Source organism: Corvus moneduloides, chromosome 10 (genome assembly GCF_009650955.1).
Source record: "Corvus moneduloides isolate bCorMon1 chromosome 10, bCorMon1.pri, whole genome shotgun sequence".
In the NCBI taxonomy this organism is placed as follows: Eukaryota; Metazoa; Chordata; class Aves; order Passeriformes; family Corvidae; genus Corvus; species Corvus moneduloides.
Window position 1 is genome coordinate 23,478,224 of NC_045485.1, and position 20,677 is coordinate 23,498,900.

Here is a 20,677-nt window from a genome sequence, read left to right on the forward strand (position 1 = left end):
TGGTGCTTGGCTGTTTCTGGCACTGGTGTGGTTGGTGTGATTTGCCTTCAAGGTTAACTGAGGCAGCTGGGAAAGACGGGAACAGGTCCAATGGGATAACTCTATTTCCTTCCCAAAAGAGCTGAAATACTAGCTTGCTTGTTGCTATTCAGTTGTTTTCCAAGTGGGAGTTTCTGTTTAACACCAGAAGAAGCCCTTTCTGGACCCAATCAGGAGCTGTGCTATAAGTGAGACCCTGGGAGTGCAGCCCTGGTCACACCTGTGGGAGCATCTGTGCTGGGTCTGGATTTTCCCTACCTCCACATCCAGATTTTGCAGAAAACTCAGAGTAGACCTCTAGTTTTTCTCCTGATCAGTCCAGTTCTGCCACTCAGTGGCATCCAGAGAAAGGGTGGGACAGGGAGGGTTATCCTGTTCTGTGGGGGTTGCCTGTGGGCTGGCTCTGCCAGAGGTCGTGGGGTCTTCATATTGTTGGGAGAATCTCGAATGATTTCCTTGACTTAAGAGATGCAGAATTTAATCTTTCCTCTGAGCTTTCTCAAGAAAAAGGAAATAGTTGTTTTTTCCCATCCCTGTAGGAGGAAAGGGTTCAAATGTTTTCTCTAAGCACAGATGTGGAGTGTGCTGAGCACACTGGAGAGGATGTGTCCCCAGGCTCCCTGGCCAGTGCTGCTTCTCCACTTCTTCAGACTTTTCCTTACACACACATCTGGAGATCCATAACTCTTTTCACATGCTAATGAGGACTTTATAGATAACATCCCCTGTGAGGAAAGGAGTGCTAGGAGAGTCTCATAGCAGGGGAAATCAAGGTGAGGAGTGGTCAAGCATGTTCCTTAGATTGATTTATAAGCCATGCAGCCCTGGCAGAGCTCAGAGGAGAAGTCAAACCCTTTGGCCTCTCATCCTGTGTTGTAGCCATTAAACTATGCTCTCCAAAGATTAGATAACCTGTGGTTTTAGTGTCTGCAAGTCTTGATGAGCAAATTCCTTTGGATAAATGCTTTTCTTGTATACTTGCCAACACAGAGTGATGTTTGGGACATGAGGGAAGGGAAATGACTTGCAGGCGTCAATTTTCAGGAGATGAATCAGATGAAGAGATAATACCCAACAGGTTAGAGCTGTTGGAATGACTCAGTGGTGAGGATCACATTCTGTGTCTCTGGTTTAGACTCAGTGATATGGGGGACCCAGGGTGCAGCTCTACTGCCAGCAGCTTACCATGAGTTTGGATATTACTGAACAATCTGGATCTCTGGCAATGATGAGCACTGGAGTTTGGGCTTGGGATGGATGCTAAAGGGATTGTAGTAGCACAGTATTTGGCGTTACCCTGAACAAGAAGTCCAGCCTGGCTTTAGATTGCTTTAGATTGCAGTCTGGGGAAGCCAGTAGCTGAGTTGGTTTCCCTGCATCATGAATATTCCTTTTCAACACATCAGGTCTTCAGAGAAGGAAAGTATGGAAAAAGCATCTTGGTCTTGTACTCGTTTGTCTTCCTCGCTGTAGCCTGGGGCTGTAAGATGGACCAGAGCTCAGCTGAGCACACACTGCATTTGGCTTACAGTGAAACTGCAGCATCTCCCCTCCCTTCTGACCAGGAGAGATGGTGATGGGCCAGCTGGGTCTGCAAGGAGGGATGAGGTGATGCTTTCTGGGGATTTAGGGTGGCCTGGCAGAGTTTGTTGTACTGTTTATTTTCCTTTCTGAGGCAGTGTGTTGTTGCTGAAACACGTGGATTTGATTTCTGGTTATGAGCATCATTATCTGCTTCTGTAGCCATTAGCTCTCTGTCTTGCCCATGTGGGAAGATGTAAGTTGCTTCATCCGATAAGGCTTTTCTTATCTGTTCTGCTGTTTGTGTAGAATTGAAATTACTCTAGGAGCTATAAAAAAGAGGATAGAGCCTGGGAGTTGCAGCTGAGAAGTTGTGTTTCTTTTCTGTACACAGATCAACAAAATGTCAATAGAACCTGTGAGTGCCTCCATGCATCAAGCTGAAGCTGAGTTCTTGGTTGTGTATTATGTCTAGAACAAAACATATGTCCTGTGATTTCCTTTCCTTCCTTACATTGTGCAGCATCATCAGAACACCCCATTTGGCCTTTTAAACTCATCAGCCTGCTTGTGAAATATTCAGTAAAGCTTGGGCTGAGTTTGCATCACTGTCAGTGGGTTGCATCTTTCTGGAGTGGCTTTGATCTTGCTTACTCCATGCTGAGTAATTTACACTCCTCTCACATGAGCTATAGCTTCAATGGATGTGCCACCCTCTGAGAGTCTGGCCCTTGCAGGCTTCTCTGTTTCTCCTAATCATAAGCATTTAAATGGTATTAAAGCTGCTTATCCCAGTCTTGTGCTTTTTTAGAGTCATTAACACCTCTGCAAAGAAAGTGTAAAACTCCAGTAAAGTCAGCTGGTGGCACTTTGCAATGGTTTGAATGGTTCTACGGAGAGCAGAGGGCTGGACTTCCTGTGCTGAGGAGGGTCTTTCAGAAAGGGGGTGCTGGTAGTGGTGCAGTGCCTACGGGTGGCCAGCACCCAGGCATGGTGGTGTTCCCCTTCAGCCTGGGGTCAGGGCTCCTTTCCGGGTGTGAGAACAGGCACCTCAAGCTTTTGTTGAGTTCCTCCCCCAGCACGATTCCCTAGAAGCCAGAAACATCCGTCTCTCCATGTTTCTGTTTAAGGGCACATCTCAAATGATGTCAGCAATTTTCTATTCTGTTACCTTTACAAAGAGACGTTGGTGTTCAAGGGTGATCCCACCAGGAAGTCATCCAAAAAAACCCCAAAGCTGGCTTTGTTCTTCACCTCGTATGTGTTCTTGTGCAGCAACTGTGCCACAGTGGTCTGATCTGCCTCGTGGCCATGGAGAAGTCCCACTCTCGCTCTCATTCCTTGGTCTGTGAAGCCAGTTGAGCTCTGCACTAATTAATGGGAAATTGTCATGACTAACGTTTGGCTGGTAGGAAAAACTAATAAGGGTGAATAATAGCACAAGATACATGGAAGTCAACGTTTTTCTCCTTGGAGGCTGTAGATGTAATCCACTTAATATTCTGTGAAACACAAGATTAATATTCTTCGGCATAATACATGTGAGGGCTTTTCTTTTCAGTTTGCTGGCAGAGGCACTGCTGCATTGCTAAAGCTGAGGGCAGGGGATTAGGAGGGGGGGAAGGTTGCTGACCCAACTTCCAGAGGATTCAGAAACAGCGAAATCTGACTAGAGGAGATTAAACTTCTTCCTTGCTGGCAGGACTTTTCTGCAAGAAGTGTGGCTCGCACTGGGATAGCCCCTGTTGAAACCTGGTAGGGTGTCTTTCACCTCTTTGGATGCCTAAATTATTGGGGAATAGATCTGATTTGCTTGGACTGTGTGGTGTGACTCTGCTGGTGGGCTCCCAGTGCAGAGCTGGCTCCTGCAGAGTGTGGAAACCAGCTCCAGCCTTGCACTTGTCCTCCTTCACAACATAGTTTTGCCATGATTTAAACTCATAGTACTGCTAAGCTTCGTAGAGGTTCCTTTAAAATAATAGTAAAGCAAAGCCCCTGTTCTTTCTCTTTCACAGGATGGAAAGAATGCAGTGAGTTGCCAAGCTTAAAGAGGAGTAGATACAGCAGAAATAAATAAATCAAGACCATTTATTTAAAGTTGATTAATCTGACATGTTCATAGTTTTCTAAAATAAAATCTAGCCCCAGAGAGTTTAGCAAATCAAATAACAATAACGGCAATTAATTTAGAAGCAGTTACTAATGTTTCTCATCCCCTTTTCAGATCCCTAAACACATATCATTAATCTCACATCTTATGATTGTGGGCCAAATCCTCGTGGGGACGTGCAGTGTCTCTCTTGGGTTAGAGAAGAGCTGACCCCATTCCTGAGTATGGGGAAGGACTGTGGGCAGGGCTGAGATGAGTGGCTGGTGGATGCTGGCACTTTGTGCCTCCAGGAGGGTTTGGTCTGATTTTTCAGTTGAAATTCCAATTATTATGGGCTTCCTCACCTGCTTTGTTTTGTACTGGCCTTCAGCAGGATGGTCCCTGTAGTTTTACAGGGCTTGCCTAGCTGCTGTATGCATGTTTATATTAACGTTTCCAGCCTGCTCGTGTGAACTAATAAAAATCCTGGAGCTCTGCAAAGAGTTAGATAATGTCACAGGTGGTTCCAGGGACCAGAGCTAGCAGAGAGCTCCCAAGGCAGGGAGGTGTCACAGAGCTGTGATTTGACAGGGAGCACAGCTGATCCTGTGAAGCAAAATGTGGTGGTTGGATTTACAGGACATCGAGATGACTTGCAAAGTAAAACATACACATCTTCCTGGGATGTCTGGGAGAAAGGTCCCTCCACTTTGTCTTTCCAAAGTGCTGCTCTAATGCATATATTAAATGAACTAATAAACTAAATAATCTGTGCGTCCCCACCGAGTTTGGTAATTCAGGGCATTGGGGTTTGAAATGAAAAACATATCCCTGAATTTCTGAGAGTGTTTCACAATGTAGGAAGCCACCAAGAAATACAGAAGACTTGCTGTGGGAAATACTTTACACCCTGGCAAAAAAATTCTTGCAAATCACTTCAGCAACTGTGGATCAACCCTGACTTTTAGGCTGTTTTTTTGGCATGCATTAGGCAGGAGCTTGCTTTTTGCTGTGGGACCTTGTTTTCCACCCAGTGTGAGTGTCTGTCATAACCAACCTTTCAGACTTCCTGCTGGATCTGGCATTGCTGGAGACAGCCTGTGAAATGTAGGAAAAAAGGTGAGAAGCCTTCCTTTCCCCTTCCTCACAGCTTGTTAACTCTTGGATGAGACACGTATTTCTAGACTGAAACATGCAAACTAACATATATTTGATATTATTTTAAAAAATTTTGCTGTTTTGTCAAGACAGTTCAATGTAAAAGTGAGTTTATAGTACACAGTTTTGGCAGCTTGTTGGTATAGTTGTGGGGTTTGGGGTTTTTTTCAGTCTGTCCTGCAGAGTTCTGCTCAATAATTCGAAGTGATTTGTTCCCTGTATTGTCCTTTCTTGAAGCTACTGCCACTGGAGAGTTACCTGCCTTCTTGCTAACCAGCCCTTGTAGAGCCAAGTGTGAGGAGCTGATGACAAGTGACAGGCTGTGGGTAAACTCTTTGAAAAGCATGAAACCAGCAGCTAACTCCATCTCCAGATGATCTGTGAAAACTGGGCTGATGTGAGAAACTCTTGACTGAATCCAGCAGGGAGGTGGTGTTTCTCCAGTGTATATAGGGACAAGAAAATATTGAAAAGTAATGGCACATCTTTAATCTGGGATGCAGGGATTTCTGGAATGCATGCCTTCATGCCTGGCTGTGTGTTGCTTGTTGCACAGATCTCTGCTGTTGAAGGCTGTAGTCTATGGGTTGTTGATACTACAACCCTTTCATCCCTGACAACTTTTCTGGTCAGCTCAGCCCACAACCATAATTGAAAAATAGACATAGAGGTACGAAACCATCCTAGTTTAAAAAAGCAAAAGGTTTTAAGATTGCTTTTCTTTTCTTGCTCCAAAATGCTTGTGGGAGTGAGATGTTCTCCTGTTTTAAAGCATCCCTTTTGGCCACAACTCTCACTGCAAGGAGGGAGCAGGGCTGTCATTTCATGATAGAGGTGATCCCATATGGTGACCCCAGCAGCCTCCTGTGAGGGCTGCAGAAGCTGGAGTGTCCAGCAGTGCCTCAGGAAGGTGCAGACTGGGTTCTGTCACCCCTGCAGACACACTCGCACGAAGCCACAAGTGTGACCTGCTGTGGAGAGTGAATGTTCACCTGCATGTGAGAGGGTGCTCCCTGCTCTTGGCATGGGCTTGGCAGCAGCCCTGCTTTATGCAGTGTGTCTCCAGGAGTGGGATGTTAAGAGGCTGTCATTCCCAAAACAGCTGCCTTGCTAAGTAATTAAACCAACTCCTCCAAGACCCCATAAACCTTTGACAGCGTTTAGTGGTAGGTAACGATTTCAGCTTGACGCAATCATTTGCTGGCTAAGCTTGAAACTCTCTGTTTCTCGGAGGGATGAGATCTACACATTTAGGAATAATATCTTATTGGTCTGAAACTACACGAGTGACTTCCAGTGAGGAGAGCGTCCAGCTGCTGTGCTCTAATTGATGTCTGCCTCCAAAGAAGTGTGGTACAATACTGGTAGTGACTTTAGATCTTCTGGGGACTATAGATATGATTTATAATTGGCACTGCAGCTTTTTAGAGACACTGAGCTTAGCCAAGCCTTTTATATATTGCCCCGTTGAAGTTGTGTGCTTGAATTAGGCATATGTTGAAGGGGTTGATGGCGCTGAGGCTGCTTTCATGTAGCAAGGCATTGAAAGCCTTGGGGTTCACTTGGCAGTTGTGCTTTTGCTGATGCTTCTGGTCTGATTGGCTTCTGGCTGTTCTAAATGAACAGTCTTCTGTGAACTGGAAGGTGGGCTTGTCATACAGTGGCAAACAATTCACGGAGTCTGTCCTGGTGATCTGTGTAATGTGCTGTAGAGCTTTGAAAGGGTGAGAGGACTGGCTGCTTTGGAGGGAAACTAACTTCAAATGAAGAATAAGTACAATTGTGTTGTCTTGAGGGTTACTGAATATCTCAGCATTTTCTTACTGTGCTGAGACTCATGGAGGCCACATGTTCATCTTCATTAGCCTCAAGTCAAAACTAGCTGCCTTTTGCTTGAATGCCATCAGGACAGATGGACTCACCATGTTGCTAGCAATGCTTTTGAAGGAGTGGGGCGGAGGCTTGGACCCTTCTTGTTTTGATTGATGTAAATGTGTAGCTTGTGGGTGGCTTTTTCTTGGACTGGACTGCTCTGACATGCAACGTTGGAGGAAGGTTAATTTTAGATGTGTCATCGTTGTCCTCTCCTGGTGTCACTGCTGCATCTTGGGCTGTGGGACCCACCATTTGCAGTGCTACAGCTGCATCATTTTGGTTGGGAAAAACCATTTTTTTCCAGGTCACTGCATGTGTTCCTTACAGGCTTAGAGCTCCCACGTTTCATATTTGTGGAGAGGGTACAGAATGGCTGCTTTTTCTTTTGACATGCTAGAAATGAGAAACTAGGTCAGAAGAACTCTAATTTTGTGTGTGCAAGTGTGAGTCTGTGAGCAGGAAATCTGGAATAGTCAGTTTATTGTAGCTTCAGTGGCTTGGCCTCCACAGGGCCAAGTGGGAATGAGCTGTGTATGTGCATAGGGGATTTTGTATTTTTCTTCCCTTAGCACTGGTGTTGGCTATTCCTTTGCTGGCTGGGGGCTACAAATCCACACTTACATCCTAACTTGAACAGGTAATAGTTGAAGAAGTAATACAGTTTTATTGACTGAAAAGCCCAATGTGGTGATTAGTTCTTATTTAATTTTGCTGCTGCCAGCTATTGGCAGGTCTTAACTTTCTGGAAAAGAAAGAGACGCTCACATGGTGACTGGAGCTTTATTGCAGTGAGAAGCTGTGGAGGAGAGTGTTGGAAACCTGGGAAAGTGGATTTATGATTGAGCAAGTGGTAATGGACAGAGCACAGCTGTGGCTCTCAGTAGGGCCTGCCTGGAAGAGCATCTCCTGGTAAGAATGCTGCAGAGGAGTGGTTCAAATAGATTTGTAAACAGGCTTCTCAGCTGTCCAGGTGGGACGTTTTTCTTCTGCTAATAACTTAGCCTTGAGAGCAGTTTTTCTTAATGCTGTGTAGTAATGCTGTTTCTAGACTAACATCTTTTAAGTTACAGAGCTGGGTATTTGGGGGTGAGGGAGGACAAACTGCTTCTTCAAAATGAAAACAAAGCCCTCGGGGAGTTCATTATTACTCTTCCAAGTAGAGCAGCTTGTATTGCTTGAGTAGGCAGGAGGTGCAGTGGTAGATGCCATTGATGATAGCTTGTTTTGTGAGTCTCTGGATGGGTGGGCGAAGGAGGGGAGGGTACCAAAGCTAGCAGGAGAAGGCGTGAGATTAAGCAATCCCTGTGAGGGCTGAGTAGCATCCAGTAGTCCAGCATGGTTCTGCTTCATTGCTTGGCTTTTATCTCAAAAATACCTGTGCAGCCTTTTGAGGTTTTTTGCACTGCTTTAATTAATGGGCAGGCTTAGTTTCAGTCACACATCTGTGTGATTGAAACTTGAAAAAGTCGTGTCCCCAACCTCTCTTTTAGAAAGTTCACAGTAATTCAATCAGTATTTGGTTGCCTTGGCCAATGCCTTTCTGCTTTGTTTGCTGCTGTCTGCAGCTATATTAACAATCCTCTCCTGGCTTGTGTAGTCCATCTTCATATTACTCACAGGGCTGTTAACTAGAAGCGCCTTGGAGATGGAGACAGCCAGCTGATTACTAAAAAGCAGCTGTGTCTTCAAGTGCTCTTCAAACCCCTCTATTTTTCTCTGAACTACGTGTCATTTGGGGTAACTTCCCCAAGGTGATCCAGTACAAGTGCTTCAATTCCTGCTGTAGAAGCCAGTGGAGAAAGTGTTGCAAAATGAGTGAAGTGATGTGCCTTCAGAAGGAATAGCAGGGGACTTTGTAGAGCTTGAGGTTACTCGGGTCCTGATGCCTTGGAGATTTATGGCTGTCTGCAGAGCTTCTAGAACTTCTTGCTAACGTGAGAGGTGGCTTCATGGAGTATGGTCCAGCCCGAGCATTTGGCCTTGGGGAAATGAAATCTGGGCAGGTGTATAGTGTGAGAGCTGAAGGCTGCCTCCTTGTACTTGTTCCTTGCAGTGATGCTTTGCATAATCAGAAATGTTACCCTGATGACAGTTTTGCCTATTGAACTCTACTGCTGAAAGGCTTTTCTGTTTCTCCTGCATTCCTTGCAAAACCTTTCTCACATTCTGGATCAATGATCTTCAACTTCTGGTTGGAGCTTGGTGGGGTTGGAAGACTCAACTTTCTCCAGGCAGTTGACACCTCAAGACAGCCACTTGGGTTGAGAGTGCTGCCATGCCAAGCTGTGTGATGCCAGGTGGGATTTTGGCTCTCCTGGGCTGTCTGGGTGCCATGGCATTGCCATTAGTTTACAAGAGCCAACTTCTTGTGAAGAATGACCCTGTGGTGCTTCCCAGTGCCAAAATTTCTCCTTGCAACTGCCAGGACTCGTCTAGGCAGAGGCACCTGCACATAGACAGAGCTCCCTGGGTCTCGTGTTGAGGGTGATGAGTAAATGGCCTTTGTAAGCCCTTGGTTTTTCTGGGAGCTCTTGTTGAGGCTGTTTCATTATGGAGATGTAAGGCAGAGGCTCATAATATCCTGATGCTTGGGAGCTTTAGTTGCACAGGCTTTATATCTTGGTGGAGATTAAAAAAACTCTTCTGATGCCACGGAGCTGCTTTAGCTGATTCGTGCCTGGGGACACTCCTCTGTTACTGACCCGTAACTGCGCTGCCTCCAGTTACACAGTGTGTTTTCCTTCTCTAGGGTTGTAACATTTGCTTAATGACTGGATAGCTCCATGATTTTTGGCTGGAAGTTGTCATTAGCTGCTACAATTGGGGGACTGAGTGCACAATGATTACAGAGGCTCCAATCTCTGATTTCCCCTCGTGCGCATCCACAGCAATCGTGGTTTAATTGGTGTGCCCCTGGGTTCTCCTCTCCTGAGCATCTTTCCACTGTCTCCTCATGTAACCCTTCCTGTTACATCCTTTTTGTAGGAGGCTAGAAGGGAGGAAAATGAGTCTCCTTCAAGGAAAACAAGCAGATTTGGTGTACAGGCTGTATGTAAATATTTCCTGTGTTTATGGACACCTGCCTGGCCATATTTAAAGATGGCTAACTTGTGTTCTGCTCACTCAGCAGTCACCGTAGCCAGCACTAAGACACACCTGCAGCCCTTGGCCTGTAGGTGATTTAGCCCTGGGTGTGGAGATTGCTCTCTGAATAGTCTCCTCAAGCAAAGTGTTGGCTCTTTTGTGCCTTGGACTTGTTGAGACATCATGGTGTAGGCAAGGACATCTTTCAGCTTTAGTTCTGTGGGGGAGTCTGGGTTAGGCAGAAGGGAGCAGTTTTACCCAGGAACCCACGAGCCCCACTGTGTGCTCCATGCTGATAAGTCTTCAAAAGGGAGGCATGTTCTGTTACTGAAATTTGAATACATCCTGCTTTATCATCCACACACAGAAGTCCCTTTTCTGATAATGCACCAGTTTCAAAAGTGCTTATTGAAATAAAGTGGACTTCTTTTTTTTCTTTACCCATGATACTGCTGGAAAGGGGGATGTCTCTGTGTTTTTATGTGTCTCAGACTGGTTTTAGCCACTGAAACTTTAGTACCACTGATTTTCCTGAGAGATTAGTAGAAACATAACGATTTCCCACTTGAATTTGAGCCTGTACTGGCTGTAGCTGTGGCAGCATGATCATATCCTGGCACAAGAGAGCTCAGGTCCCAACCCATCTCTGCCTGGAGGGACGCTGGGTCTGCACAACCCTTGCCACAGGTGCTACTCTGTGAAACATTTCCCATCCCATGAGCAGATGAAAAGTCCTGTTGAGTGTTTTGTTGCTTTATGGAGACCATACTTTATGGAGAGCCTGAGCTTGCTCCTGTGTCTTCTGGCACAAGTTCTGAGTAGCAGTAGCGGGGAGGAGGGCAGGACCCTACCTTAGTTTAAGGGCTCTTCTTGGCTAAGTCCTGGTGCTACTACAGCTGTACAAATCCTTTTCTAGTTCGAGTGAAGCTAACCTAGGGCTGAAAATTATTTGTGGGTTTGCCTAAACTAACAGCTCACCCCATTTTTTCCTTTTATTTGTGGGCTTGTTATTCCATGCAGATGTTTTCAGTTAGATACAACTCTTGTGAAGGCATTTTGGGGTGTGGGAAGAGGGGACTGCTGCAGGCTTATCATCTGTGTGTCCCTCCTGGATCAAGGAGGGGGCATCTGCAGAAGGTGGTAGGTGCCGGGCTGGAAGCAGCTGTGTGGGATGAGCTTTGCAGCCACCCCCAGCCAAGTGCAGCCCAGCGCTGCTGTGAGCCTTGATCTGCAGCACAGGCTATATTTGGTCTGAGATTATTCCCTGCTTGGCCTGGATTGGTCCTGGTTGGGGCTCTGCAGGGTGGATTTCTTTTTCCCCTAGCTAACATCACCCATGCTGTGTGCCTCTTTATTTTTCTCCCTCGCTGCCCACTCAAGCCTGCCCGAGCTGCTGTCGCTGCTCTCTGGTACCCTTGTGAAGCATCTCAGCAGGGGCTTTGTGGGATGTGCAGGATGTGCCCCTGGTACCAGGGACAGCCTATTCCCCAGCAGCCATTAAGATGCAAATCTCTTTTCTGTCTATGAATCAGTCCAGGGGAGGCCAGTGGGAAGCAGTTTTTTTTTCCTTGCCTGCCCGATCCTTTGCTGTGTATTTTCTGGAAAGGCCATTAATAGCATGTTATTCCTGGGTCCTAATGGTGGCTCTTGGGGAGAAGCTTTTACCTTTGACTGCCTGCTGCATGGGAAGAAGGCAGGCTGAGGAGGGCAGCGTGGTAGGGAGGAGATATCAGCCCCCTCTGCTCCCTGACATTGCTGGTGCTCCCAGAGTGTTGGCTGTGCTGAGGTGGCAGCAGTCAGGGGAGCAGTGTCACTCCTGGCTGTGCTGAGAGATGCCCAGTTACCTTGGCAATGCTTCTGGAAAAATGCAGGGAGAAACAGGATGGAGAGGGGACATGGCAACAGAGAAAATGCCTGGCTGGTTGGGAGCTGGAGTGGAAGATGTGGGTGATGGGAGTGATGGGGGAAAGCCCTCCTGGCACCGAGCTGCCCCTGGCTGGCACAAAGCTGCCCTGGGCACAGTGGCAGCAGAAGCAGATGTGGGGCAGGCAGGTCTACAAACAAGTGATGGATGGACTCAGGCAAACCTGTTGGAGCCACAAGTGTGACGTTTGCACACATTAGAGCAGTGAGCCTGGGATGGTGGGATAGGGTGCTCTTTCGTTTGGGGATTTGTGGAAAGAGATTGGAAAACATATTGCAAAAAGGAGTTCTTTTTATCAGAAATGGCCAGCTGCATCCCTGGGTGTTTCTCCAAACCTCCTAAGCATATGCCCTAGGCATGGCTTTCTTCTGCCTTAATCTCCTAGTGAATATTCAAAAATAGATATACTTGTAGCAGTGGAAAAGCCTCTTTCTGAGTTGTTTCAGCACTGCAGAGAACAACCCTTAGGAAAGAAACTCAAAAAATAAACAGCAGCTGCTGCCATGTTTCCCCCTCCCCCGCCTCCTCACCCAGTGTGGAAACCCGGTGAGTTGGTTCCCTTTCCCATCCATTCCTGGCATTCCCCTGCCTGGTACCAAGGCAGCAAAACCCACAGGCTATGCACACCCATCTGAGATGCTGCATGCTGGAAACCTGTTGTGCTGCAGCTTCACCTGTGTCTGCCCCAAGTGTCCAGAGGAAGGTGTGTTTGCACCAGGACAGATGTGTCCTCGGTGGTCTCCAAGCCTCCTCCAGCACAGCTTCCCTGCCCTTTGCTGCAGATTGTCCCACTGAAGGCTGAATGGGGTGCCCACCCTGGAGTACCCCAGGGCTTCCTGGGCAGCCTGAGGAAGCTGCTCATATATGATGGAGGAACAGGCAGAAGCAGGATGTGGCATTTCTGAATGATCAGAGGGGTTGCTGTCACCCTGTCACGGAGCTGTGCCAAACCCCGGCAGCTCCACGGCAGCACGTGTTCCTGGCTGGGTGGAAAGTCACATCAGAACTCAGATTAATTCACTTTTGTGGCATTATTACTGGATTCAACCTTGCTTCTCAGCTGCTCACAAAGATCCAGTGTTTGACTTTTGGACCCAGAAGCATCTTGAGTTCATGCGGCTTTGTAATGAATTAAACCTCTGTGTCCGTAACGGGGTGGTGGGTGTCCATCTCCTCTCTCCCTGGGAGTGCTGCTGGCTGATCCTCCTTGGCCTGTTGGAGCTGGTAACTGACCTGTCTGCATCCCCTTGGATTGCAGCTGGGCTTGCTGGGATGCCAGGACATCCAACAGCTCAAGTGACTCAAACCCCAGCAGGGAGGATGAGGATAAGTGGTGGTGTGGGAAGCAAGTCACTCCTTGGCTGGGTGGGCTCAGGGACACACAGACCCCAGGGATGTCAGGATGTCTCCACATCCGCCGTCTTCCAAGGGGATTGTGCTCTCCAGAATTGGAGTGATGAGTACAGGAAAAGGAGGAGGAGCAGGAGAGTGTAAATAAAGCTTCTGGAAGGGGAAAACCCACTGAGAGGAGAAAATAGCAACACTGGTTATTCTTCCTTTCTTTCTTTCTTTCCCCACCCTCCCTCGTGCCTCACTGCTTGTATCATCTTTGGACTGTGCTGGTGGGTGCACGTGTGTGACTGCACCTCCCCTGGCTGGGGACATGCCAAGTGGAGGGGGATCTGGGGACAGGGTTTGGGGTTTTGTTGCCACCTTCACAAGGTATTGTGTCCTCATATAGCATTGCCCTATATTTGCTCGTCTCAGTTGACAAGCCAGGATGTCAACAGCCAGGATGAACCAAACCAGAAATGGCCTTTAGACCAAGTAGCACTAGTGCTGCTGACCTCAGAGATAGACCTGGAAAGCCCTGCTTTGAGGCCCAGAATGACATCCTGTCGGTTAGCTTGTTTTATTCCAAAGCAGATGCATGAGAAAATCTAAGTTTTAATGGCGAATGTTTGCTGTTGTATTTGAAGCGTACACTGAGTGTTCATACATCGAGCAGATGACAGTCAAACAGGTGGATGCTCCCTCACAGGCACCTGCCTGGCATCTCCCAGCCCAGGTGCTGGAGGTGGGCAGCCCTGGGCAGGTCTGTGCTGCCCAGAGTGCTGGGGGTGCCCACACAGCGCCATCACTGCGACAGTGCCACGCTTCTGCTCATTGTCCCTGTAATTCCCATCCCTGGTCTGCCTGAAAACCTTAAACCCCTCAAATCCCTTGTCAGACAAATGTTGATCTTCACTGAATGTTTATTTTTTCAGAAGTCTATAAATACTGTTTATTAAATATTTTTTTTCTTTTCTCCTAGGATCCTGCAGGAATCTTTGAATTGGTGGAGCTCGTTGGCAATGGTACCTACGGGCAGGTCTATAAGGTAAGAGTTCCAGCTGAAGTGATCCTGTTTGCCTTGGCTGTGTGTTGAGCATGGAGCATCCCAGCACATCACCCTGACTAGGCTTTGACCATTCCAGACCTGACAAGAAGCCCTGCTGAACTCTGGCCTTTTGGTCTTGTATGCAAGTACTGTGTAGCACACAGAGCTCTTATAATAAGCAATTCACATTAGTTCTGAAACTGTCACAAGAAAATGCATTGCTTTTTTTTCCCCCCTTTCCCCCCAGTTGCTTTTTATTGATTAGATGATGAGGAGGGAGTGAAAAGTCTGTGCTTTAATAGCTAAATCTCGATCTCTTCTAAGAGCTGAGTTTACGGCTGCAATAGGCTGCCAAATGAGTTTGCTACAGTCTAGTGCTCTGCTTGCACGTGGGCTGGCTGCCGTCCTTTCCACTGGCAGAAACCTGCTACAGGATTAAAAACACTATTAAAATGTTTTTATTGAAGTGCCTGTTACAGGCAGTAGGATTGCTTTAAGTTTTTCTAAACATCTAGAAGCAGCAATCCAGATGAGAATAGTGAAGGGATTGTGGAGAGCAGGATTTTAAAAGCATGAACTTCTTTACAAGAATATTTAAAATGCCCACCTCTACTATATTATATCACCTGTCCCAAACACATCTTAGCTTGGGGGATTTCCAGATTTTGTCGTCTTGGTGGGGTCTTTTTATTGATGATTCCTGTGCATTTGGGGTGGGATTGAATTATTTCAAAGTCTGGGGTTTCTGTGCTTATGTATGGTGGCGAGATGTTTCTTGTCATGGTTGCATGAGGAATTTGCCAACTGTTTTGGTTCTGTTGGGAGTCAGTACCTCCCCTGGGCCTCATTCTCCAAGAAACTCCTGTACGTGTGGGCACAAGTGCTGTATACACATGTACTCATGCGTGTGTGGGCACACAGGGATCCTGTTTACCCGTCATGCCCATGTTTCATTTTGACTGTAGAAAAGAACACACTCATGTGCTCCTGCTCTGTGGCTTTGGAGACGCAGCTCTTGCCTGTCGTGCTCTAAAAGACAGCAAGCTGCCCCTGCTGAAGAGAATGGTGTTTAAAGAACCAATGTTCCCCATCCTCCTGCTGCTGTGGACTAATCCTGTCAGTAGAAGGATCAAGGGATTGAAGTGAACTGAAGATGAACTGGAACTTCTGGAGTTTTAAATGTGTGAATTTTTGAACTGGAATAGATTTTAAAAAAAACCCAAAAACAAAGGAAAAACTGCCCCACCCCAAAGCTGTTTTTATCAAGGTTATATTCCAGGGAGCCTTCCCCTCTGGTATTCATTGTTTTCCCACCATGTGCTCCCTGCCACGGGAGCTCCCTTCTGAACTGTTTTTCTTCTCAGCTGCTAAAATAACGGTGGAAGGTGACCTAATTTTAACTGGTTCATATTTCTAACAATCCGTGGAAACTATGTGCCTGTAATGGCCTTTTCAAAGCATCATGTTTTTGTGGAGAGCAGAAAAGGGAAATAAGCTGGTGCTGCTGGTTGTGTGGCTCAGCTGATCGGATTTCCTCTTGCTGGGTTCGATTCTTTCCGTGAGTCTGTGTGTTACCTCAAAGGAGATAAAAACCACCCAGAAATGTCCCGAGTGTAGGCTGAACGTTTCTGTGTTCCTTTTCCCCATGTTGTACAAGGGGAAAATCCTCCTCCTAACTGTTTTTAACTTGCTGGAGTAACCGGATTGTCCTCAGTGTGATTCACGTGGTGCCGGTGCCAGACGGGATGGTGCCGGGGGCGGAGGGGAGAACGTTGCTGTCCAAACCAAATTAGTAAGTATTGAGGTATGAGCTTAGGCTAAGCTTGACTTCACAGCTCTCTTAAACTGAAGTCCGAGAGTAGCACACACTCTATAAACAAAAGGAGACTTTGATATAAAACATACATAACTGTTTATGGTGTCCCACCCTAAAACCCAGCACGGAAATAAGATCTCTGCGATTCTTTTTCTCCAGATACCACCGCTGTATTTATCTCTTGCAGCAAAACAAATGGATCAACTTTCAAGACACACAGACCTTCTGGCTCCATTCTAAATCAGCCCTTAGAAGTGATCCATACCTAGGAGCAGTGTCCTCTGTAATTAGATGGTTGTTCCACTGCCATTTCCAAATCCCTCTCAGGCAGGGCTGGACTGCTTACAGAATCATTTAGTTTGGAAAAGGTCTTTAACACTGAGTCCAGACAGTAACCCAGCAATGCCAAGCCCACCCCTCAACCATGTACCTAAGTGCCACATCTGTTAAATCCCTGTAGGGGTGGTGACCCACCCCCCTGTGCTGTGTTACCTGAGGTGCACCACTGCTGCCCTCCTAGAGGCTGTGTGTGCCTCTGGTTGTGTTTTTAGGTTCTGGTGCTGGGTGCCAGCCCAAGCTCTGCATGTCCAACCCCTGTGCTCTCAGCTAGGAGCAGTCACCTGGTGAGCATCACCTCCCCTTCTCATGGCTGGTCCCTCTCTGAAGCAAGAAAAGCAACTTTCCTGTTGGGAAGAGGCAGAAGTGAGATGTTTGTACCAGGCAGGGGATAACATTTTATGTCTGTGTGCTGCAAGACTGCCAGAACAGGACTGCAGTCCTGATGTTTCCCCTAGAAAATCTGATATAGCAGCCAGGTCTAACACTGCTGCATGGCCACGTTTGTGCTGGAGACTACAGGTGTCCTGGTGGTAGCCAGCTGGCCTGCCCAGGACCTGGGGGAAAAATGTGCAAGGTGCAAACTTCCCACTGATCCCATGGGATAAAGGGCATGGTTATGTTGTTCTGACAGCTGAACGATCTCACAGCCCAGCAGGATGGGGAGCCTGAGGAGTGTTACAGGAGCCCTCAGAGAGCAGGGATTCATGGAGCCAGCCCCTGCCACACCATGTGCCTTTCTCCTTGCTCAGAGGAGGAGAGCCATGTTGGCCAAGCCTGGCGCACCTTGAGAGCTCCCAGAAGGAGGGCACCCACTGCCAGGTGTGTGCACCGGGATGCAGCTGCTACTTTGATCCTGCTTTCTGGGCCATGGTTTGAAGATCCCTTTCAGGTGGTTCACAGTGCTTCTGTGAATCAAAGCCTTGTTCTGTGAGCCTTGTGCTCAAGGCATGGCAACTGATTTGGTTTGACCTCTGTGTTTTCACGTAAAAGTCTTTCTTTGCTCAGGACAGCAGGTTAAAATATCCCTTTGGTTCTTCCCAGCTCTGGCCATACCCCAGTGACACCTGGGCACTGCAGGAGCCCTCGGCAGCGACCTACTCTGCTCTCACTTCTCTAACCCCAACCACAAGCTCTTTGCTTTGGAAAAATGCAGAGAGAAATAACATTCCTTGTTCGCTGCTTAACAATCTCTTGTGAATAGCTCGATTTTTATTTTAATGAGGGACCACACTGGTGATGATTTATCTAATTGAATCAGAAGCTTTTCTTTATTTTCTAATAATCCTGCATCTTATGTTACAGATTGTAAACTGGTTTTGCAGAAAGACTGAGAACTTGCTAGCTTCTGTGCCAGACATTGTGGTAGTAGTGAATTTTTGTGTCCTTGGATTTTATTTTTGTTATAGGTGTTTAAGGAATGACTATGAGGAATACAATGAGTTGGACTTGGGGAATTGAACCTTTGCCTCACTGGTTTATAGCTGATGGCTGAAAGCAAAACTCTAAACACAAAACTCAATAAAACCCTTCAGAGCATTATCTAAATTGTGAGGAAATCCTGCTTTTATGTCCCAGAACATTACTATTACTGTTTATTTCTACTCTGCATGAGAGCAAACAAATACTCCTTAAAATACCGTGTGTGCTAAGATTGCCTGGATAGATCAGGGCCACAACCGGTGGTGTGTCCAGCACCAATAAATACATGGGTTCAAAGTCAAAGGACACTGGGTTACTCAGAAATACCTGTCCAATAGATGGTTGCAAAGCTTGGGGAGCCATGTGGTGGGCTACTTACTGTGCACTGAGTAAGTGGAAAACCAGAGCAATCCCCCAGTGTTCTTATGGGCTTAGCTATGGCCATTCAGACAGTGGCCCATGGATGGTGTCAGCCAAGAGGGATTTTGATGCCTTTGCAGTAGTGAGAAAAAAAATCAGGAAGTAGATCAGATGGTAACCTTTGTACCTCTCATCTTGTGTATTTTACAACATTGAAGTAAATGATGTTGAGATTACATACTCACGTGTTTCTTGCCAACTGTACCAGGAGGACAGTGGTCATTAATGCCAAATACTGCTTTGCCTTGTGCCCTGGGGATGTGGGTCTCCATTTACAGCTTCAGCACGGTTTTATTTCACAGGGAACAAGATAGAGTTTGTGGGCACCTCTGTAACTGCACAATAACTATTGATTGTTTAATTATCTGGTAAATGCCATATAATCACCAAGCTATTACGCAGCAATAGTCGGTGCTCTAGTTTAGAGTGTGTGGGATCCACGTGCCGCCAGTGTCAGCTGTGGCCCTCCAAGGAGCTCCTTTACCATCACCACGTGATGGGGCAGGGCAAGGGAATCACCCCTAGGAGCCACCCAGGGCAGTGGAGCACTCTCAGGCTGTCCATGTCCTCTGCCAGCCCAAGTGAGGCAGCTGTTTGAAAAAACCGTGGTTTTTGTAATTGCTCTTTGTTGTACTCTGTGTGTGTGTGTCTGTCTGGGGTACAATACACAGGGGGAAAGGTTGAGGAAATGCATCCCAAGGTCTTTCGTGAGGATGTATTTTTTTCCAGCTGGTATTTGCCGGAAGCCAGGGCTGATCCACCTGGAGGCAAACGCCCAGATTTGACCCAGTAGATGGAGATGTTGAGGTATGTGGGTATGAGAAAGTGAATAAAATATTTGAAATCCAAGGTCACCTGTTGCTGGAGAGCTGGGAGCAGCAGGGGTGCTGGGGCGGTTTGGTCCCTGAGACTGTGGGAATGTCCCAGGCACAAGCCTGTGTTTGATAATGTTGTCCTGGACTTTACATAGATGCCAGAGGAGGAGGGTAATGTGTCCCGCGCTCCTGGGTGCTGTTCGTGCACTCCATGCACAGTGGCATCTTTCCTCCTGGCATCCCCAGGCATTCCACCAGTGCAGGTTGGTGGGGTAGCAGGTAAACATCTTTAAAAAGGGCTTTTAGAAGACTCCTTTTTCCTTTAACTTATTTTTGAGGGTGGATATGAGAAAATGGAGGTGGGTCTCTGCTGTGTTCAGCCTGCCTGACATCTGTCTCAGTCTGGCTGCTGCTGATCAAGTGCTGGGCCCTTGCATCAGCCCTGGTGAGAACAGAAACTCTCCAGGTTCCTGGGTCATTATCAGGAGTTCAGATAATTAGCCTGAGTCAAGAATGACAGTAATTGTCTTTAATCATCAGTTGGTTTATTGTCTCCCTTTCTGAAAGGCTGATGGTCAATAGCTCGATAATTAATCACTGTTGCTTTATCTGTGTGGAAGAAGCTACCATGCCGCACACAATTAATATTTCCTGGGGATTGTTGCTGTAAAGAATTAACTGTAGTTTATATACACAGCTTTTACAGCTGCAGACTGACTGCTGTGCCTTACTTGAGAGGCCAGACTGAATGTGTGCACACCGGTGCCTGCAGACCACCCTTGTCCCAGCGCCTGGCCTGCGGTGCTGGGTGCTGCTGCTGAGCACACCGAGGGCACCTGGTGCCCCCATCCCCAGGCTGCTGAAGGAATTCAGAGCCCCATCATGCTGCAGTCTAAACAAGCAGCTCCAACCCTAGACAGCCAGCTATTGCATTTGAAGGTGCACTGTGAGCATTTCTCTTTTCCCACCTTCTTGTTTCTCAGATGAACTGTGATGGTGTGAAGTTGGGTGTGACTTGAGCCGCGTTGGTGGTTCTGGTGTTGTATCCTCAGCTTTGGGTCCTTTTTTGTGTTTTCAAGCTCTTCAGAGGTTACTTTTGCTGCAGGGCGCAGGGCAGGCTGAGTGTAACCACACGTGTGTGAATGTGTGTAGCCATCCTTCCTCATGCTCTCATGGTCACTGCACATGAGGGGTTGGTCCCTCTGGTTTGGGAAGCTCCCTGGCTTTCCCCATGGTTTAGTGCTGCACTGAGAGCCTGCTCCAGGGACTGAGGCAGGGGAGCACTTTGTGTGTGCCCACCCTGCCCTGTCCTAGGCTCTTCCTTCCACGGAGATGGTTTTGGGGTTGGCTGGACCACTCACATCCACATCCAGACACAGACCCTTGTGGGCGGGCACCGGCCACACGTCACCTTCAAGGTCAGGGATGGTCTGTGTGGGTGTGAATGGATTTACAAGACTTACAAGCTGCTTTATAATCCTTCTGTATTACAAGCACAGTATTAAATATTAAGCCATTGTTTCCGCTGGGATGGCTCCGTGTGCTGGAAGAGAGGATGGTGGTGCTGCCGTGTGGGGATGCTCACCAGGGCTGGGGTCTCCACTGCTTCCACAGGCACCAGCTTGCAGGTGGTGCTGGGCTTTTATGAGCTCTTACTGGGTGACAGGAAGGGGCTGGGCTGGAGTACTGGTGTGTGTGATAACTCCTGTAGCCTTATCAGAAGGAAAACGGGTGATCTCAATTTTTTCAGCTTCCCCACAGTGTTATAGTAGCTCTGGAGGAGAAGGTCCTTTCCATG

General features: G+C 47.3%; 1 protein-coding gene across 9 annotated transcripts in view; it reads left to right on the forward strand.

Annotated features, from left to right (window-relative positions):
• TNIK (TRAF2 and NCK interacting kinase) overlaps nt 1–20,677 on the forward strand; it is a 152,100-nt gene that overhangs the window by 12,993 nt on the left and 118,430 nt on the right. For all 9 annotated transcript variants that reach the window (XM_032118849.1, XM_032118848.1, XM_032118856.1 and 6 more), the window contains exon 2: nt 14,005–14,070. In XM_032118849.1, coding sequence (XP_031974740.1) covers nt 14,005–14,070 — 66 coding nt within the window. The remainder of the gene's footprint in view (nt 1–14,004; nt 14,071–20,677) is intronic.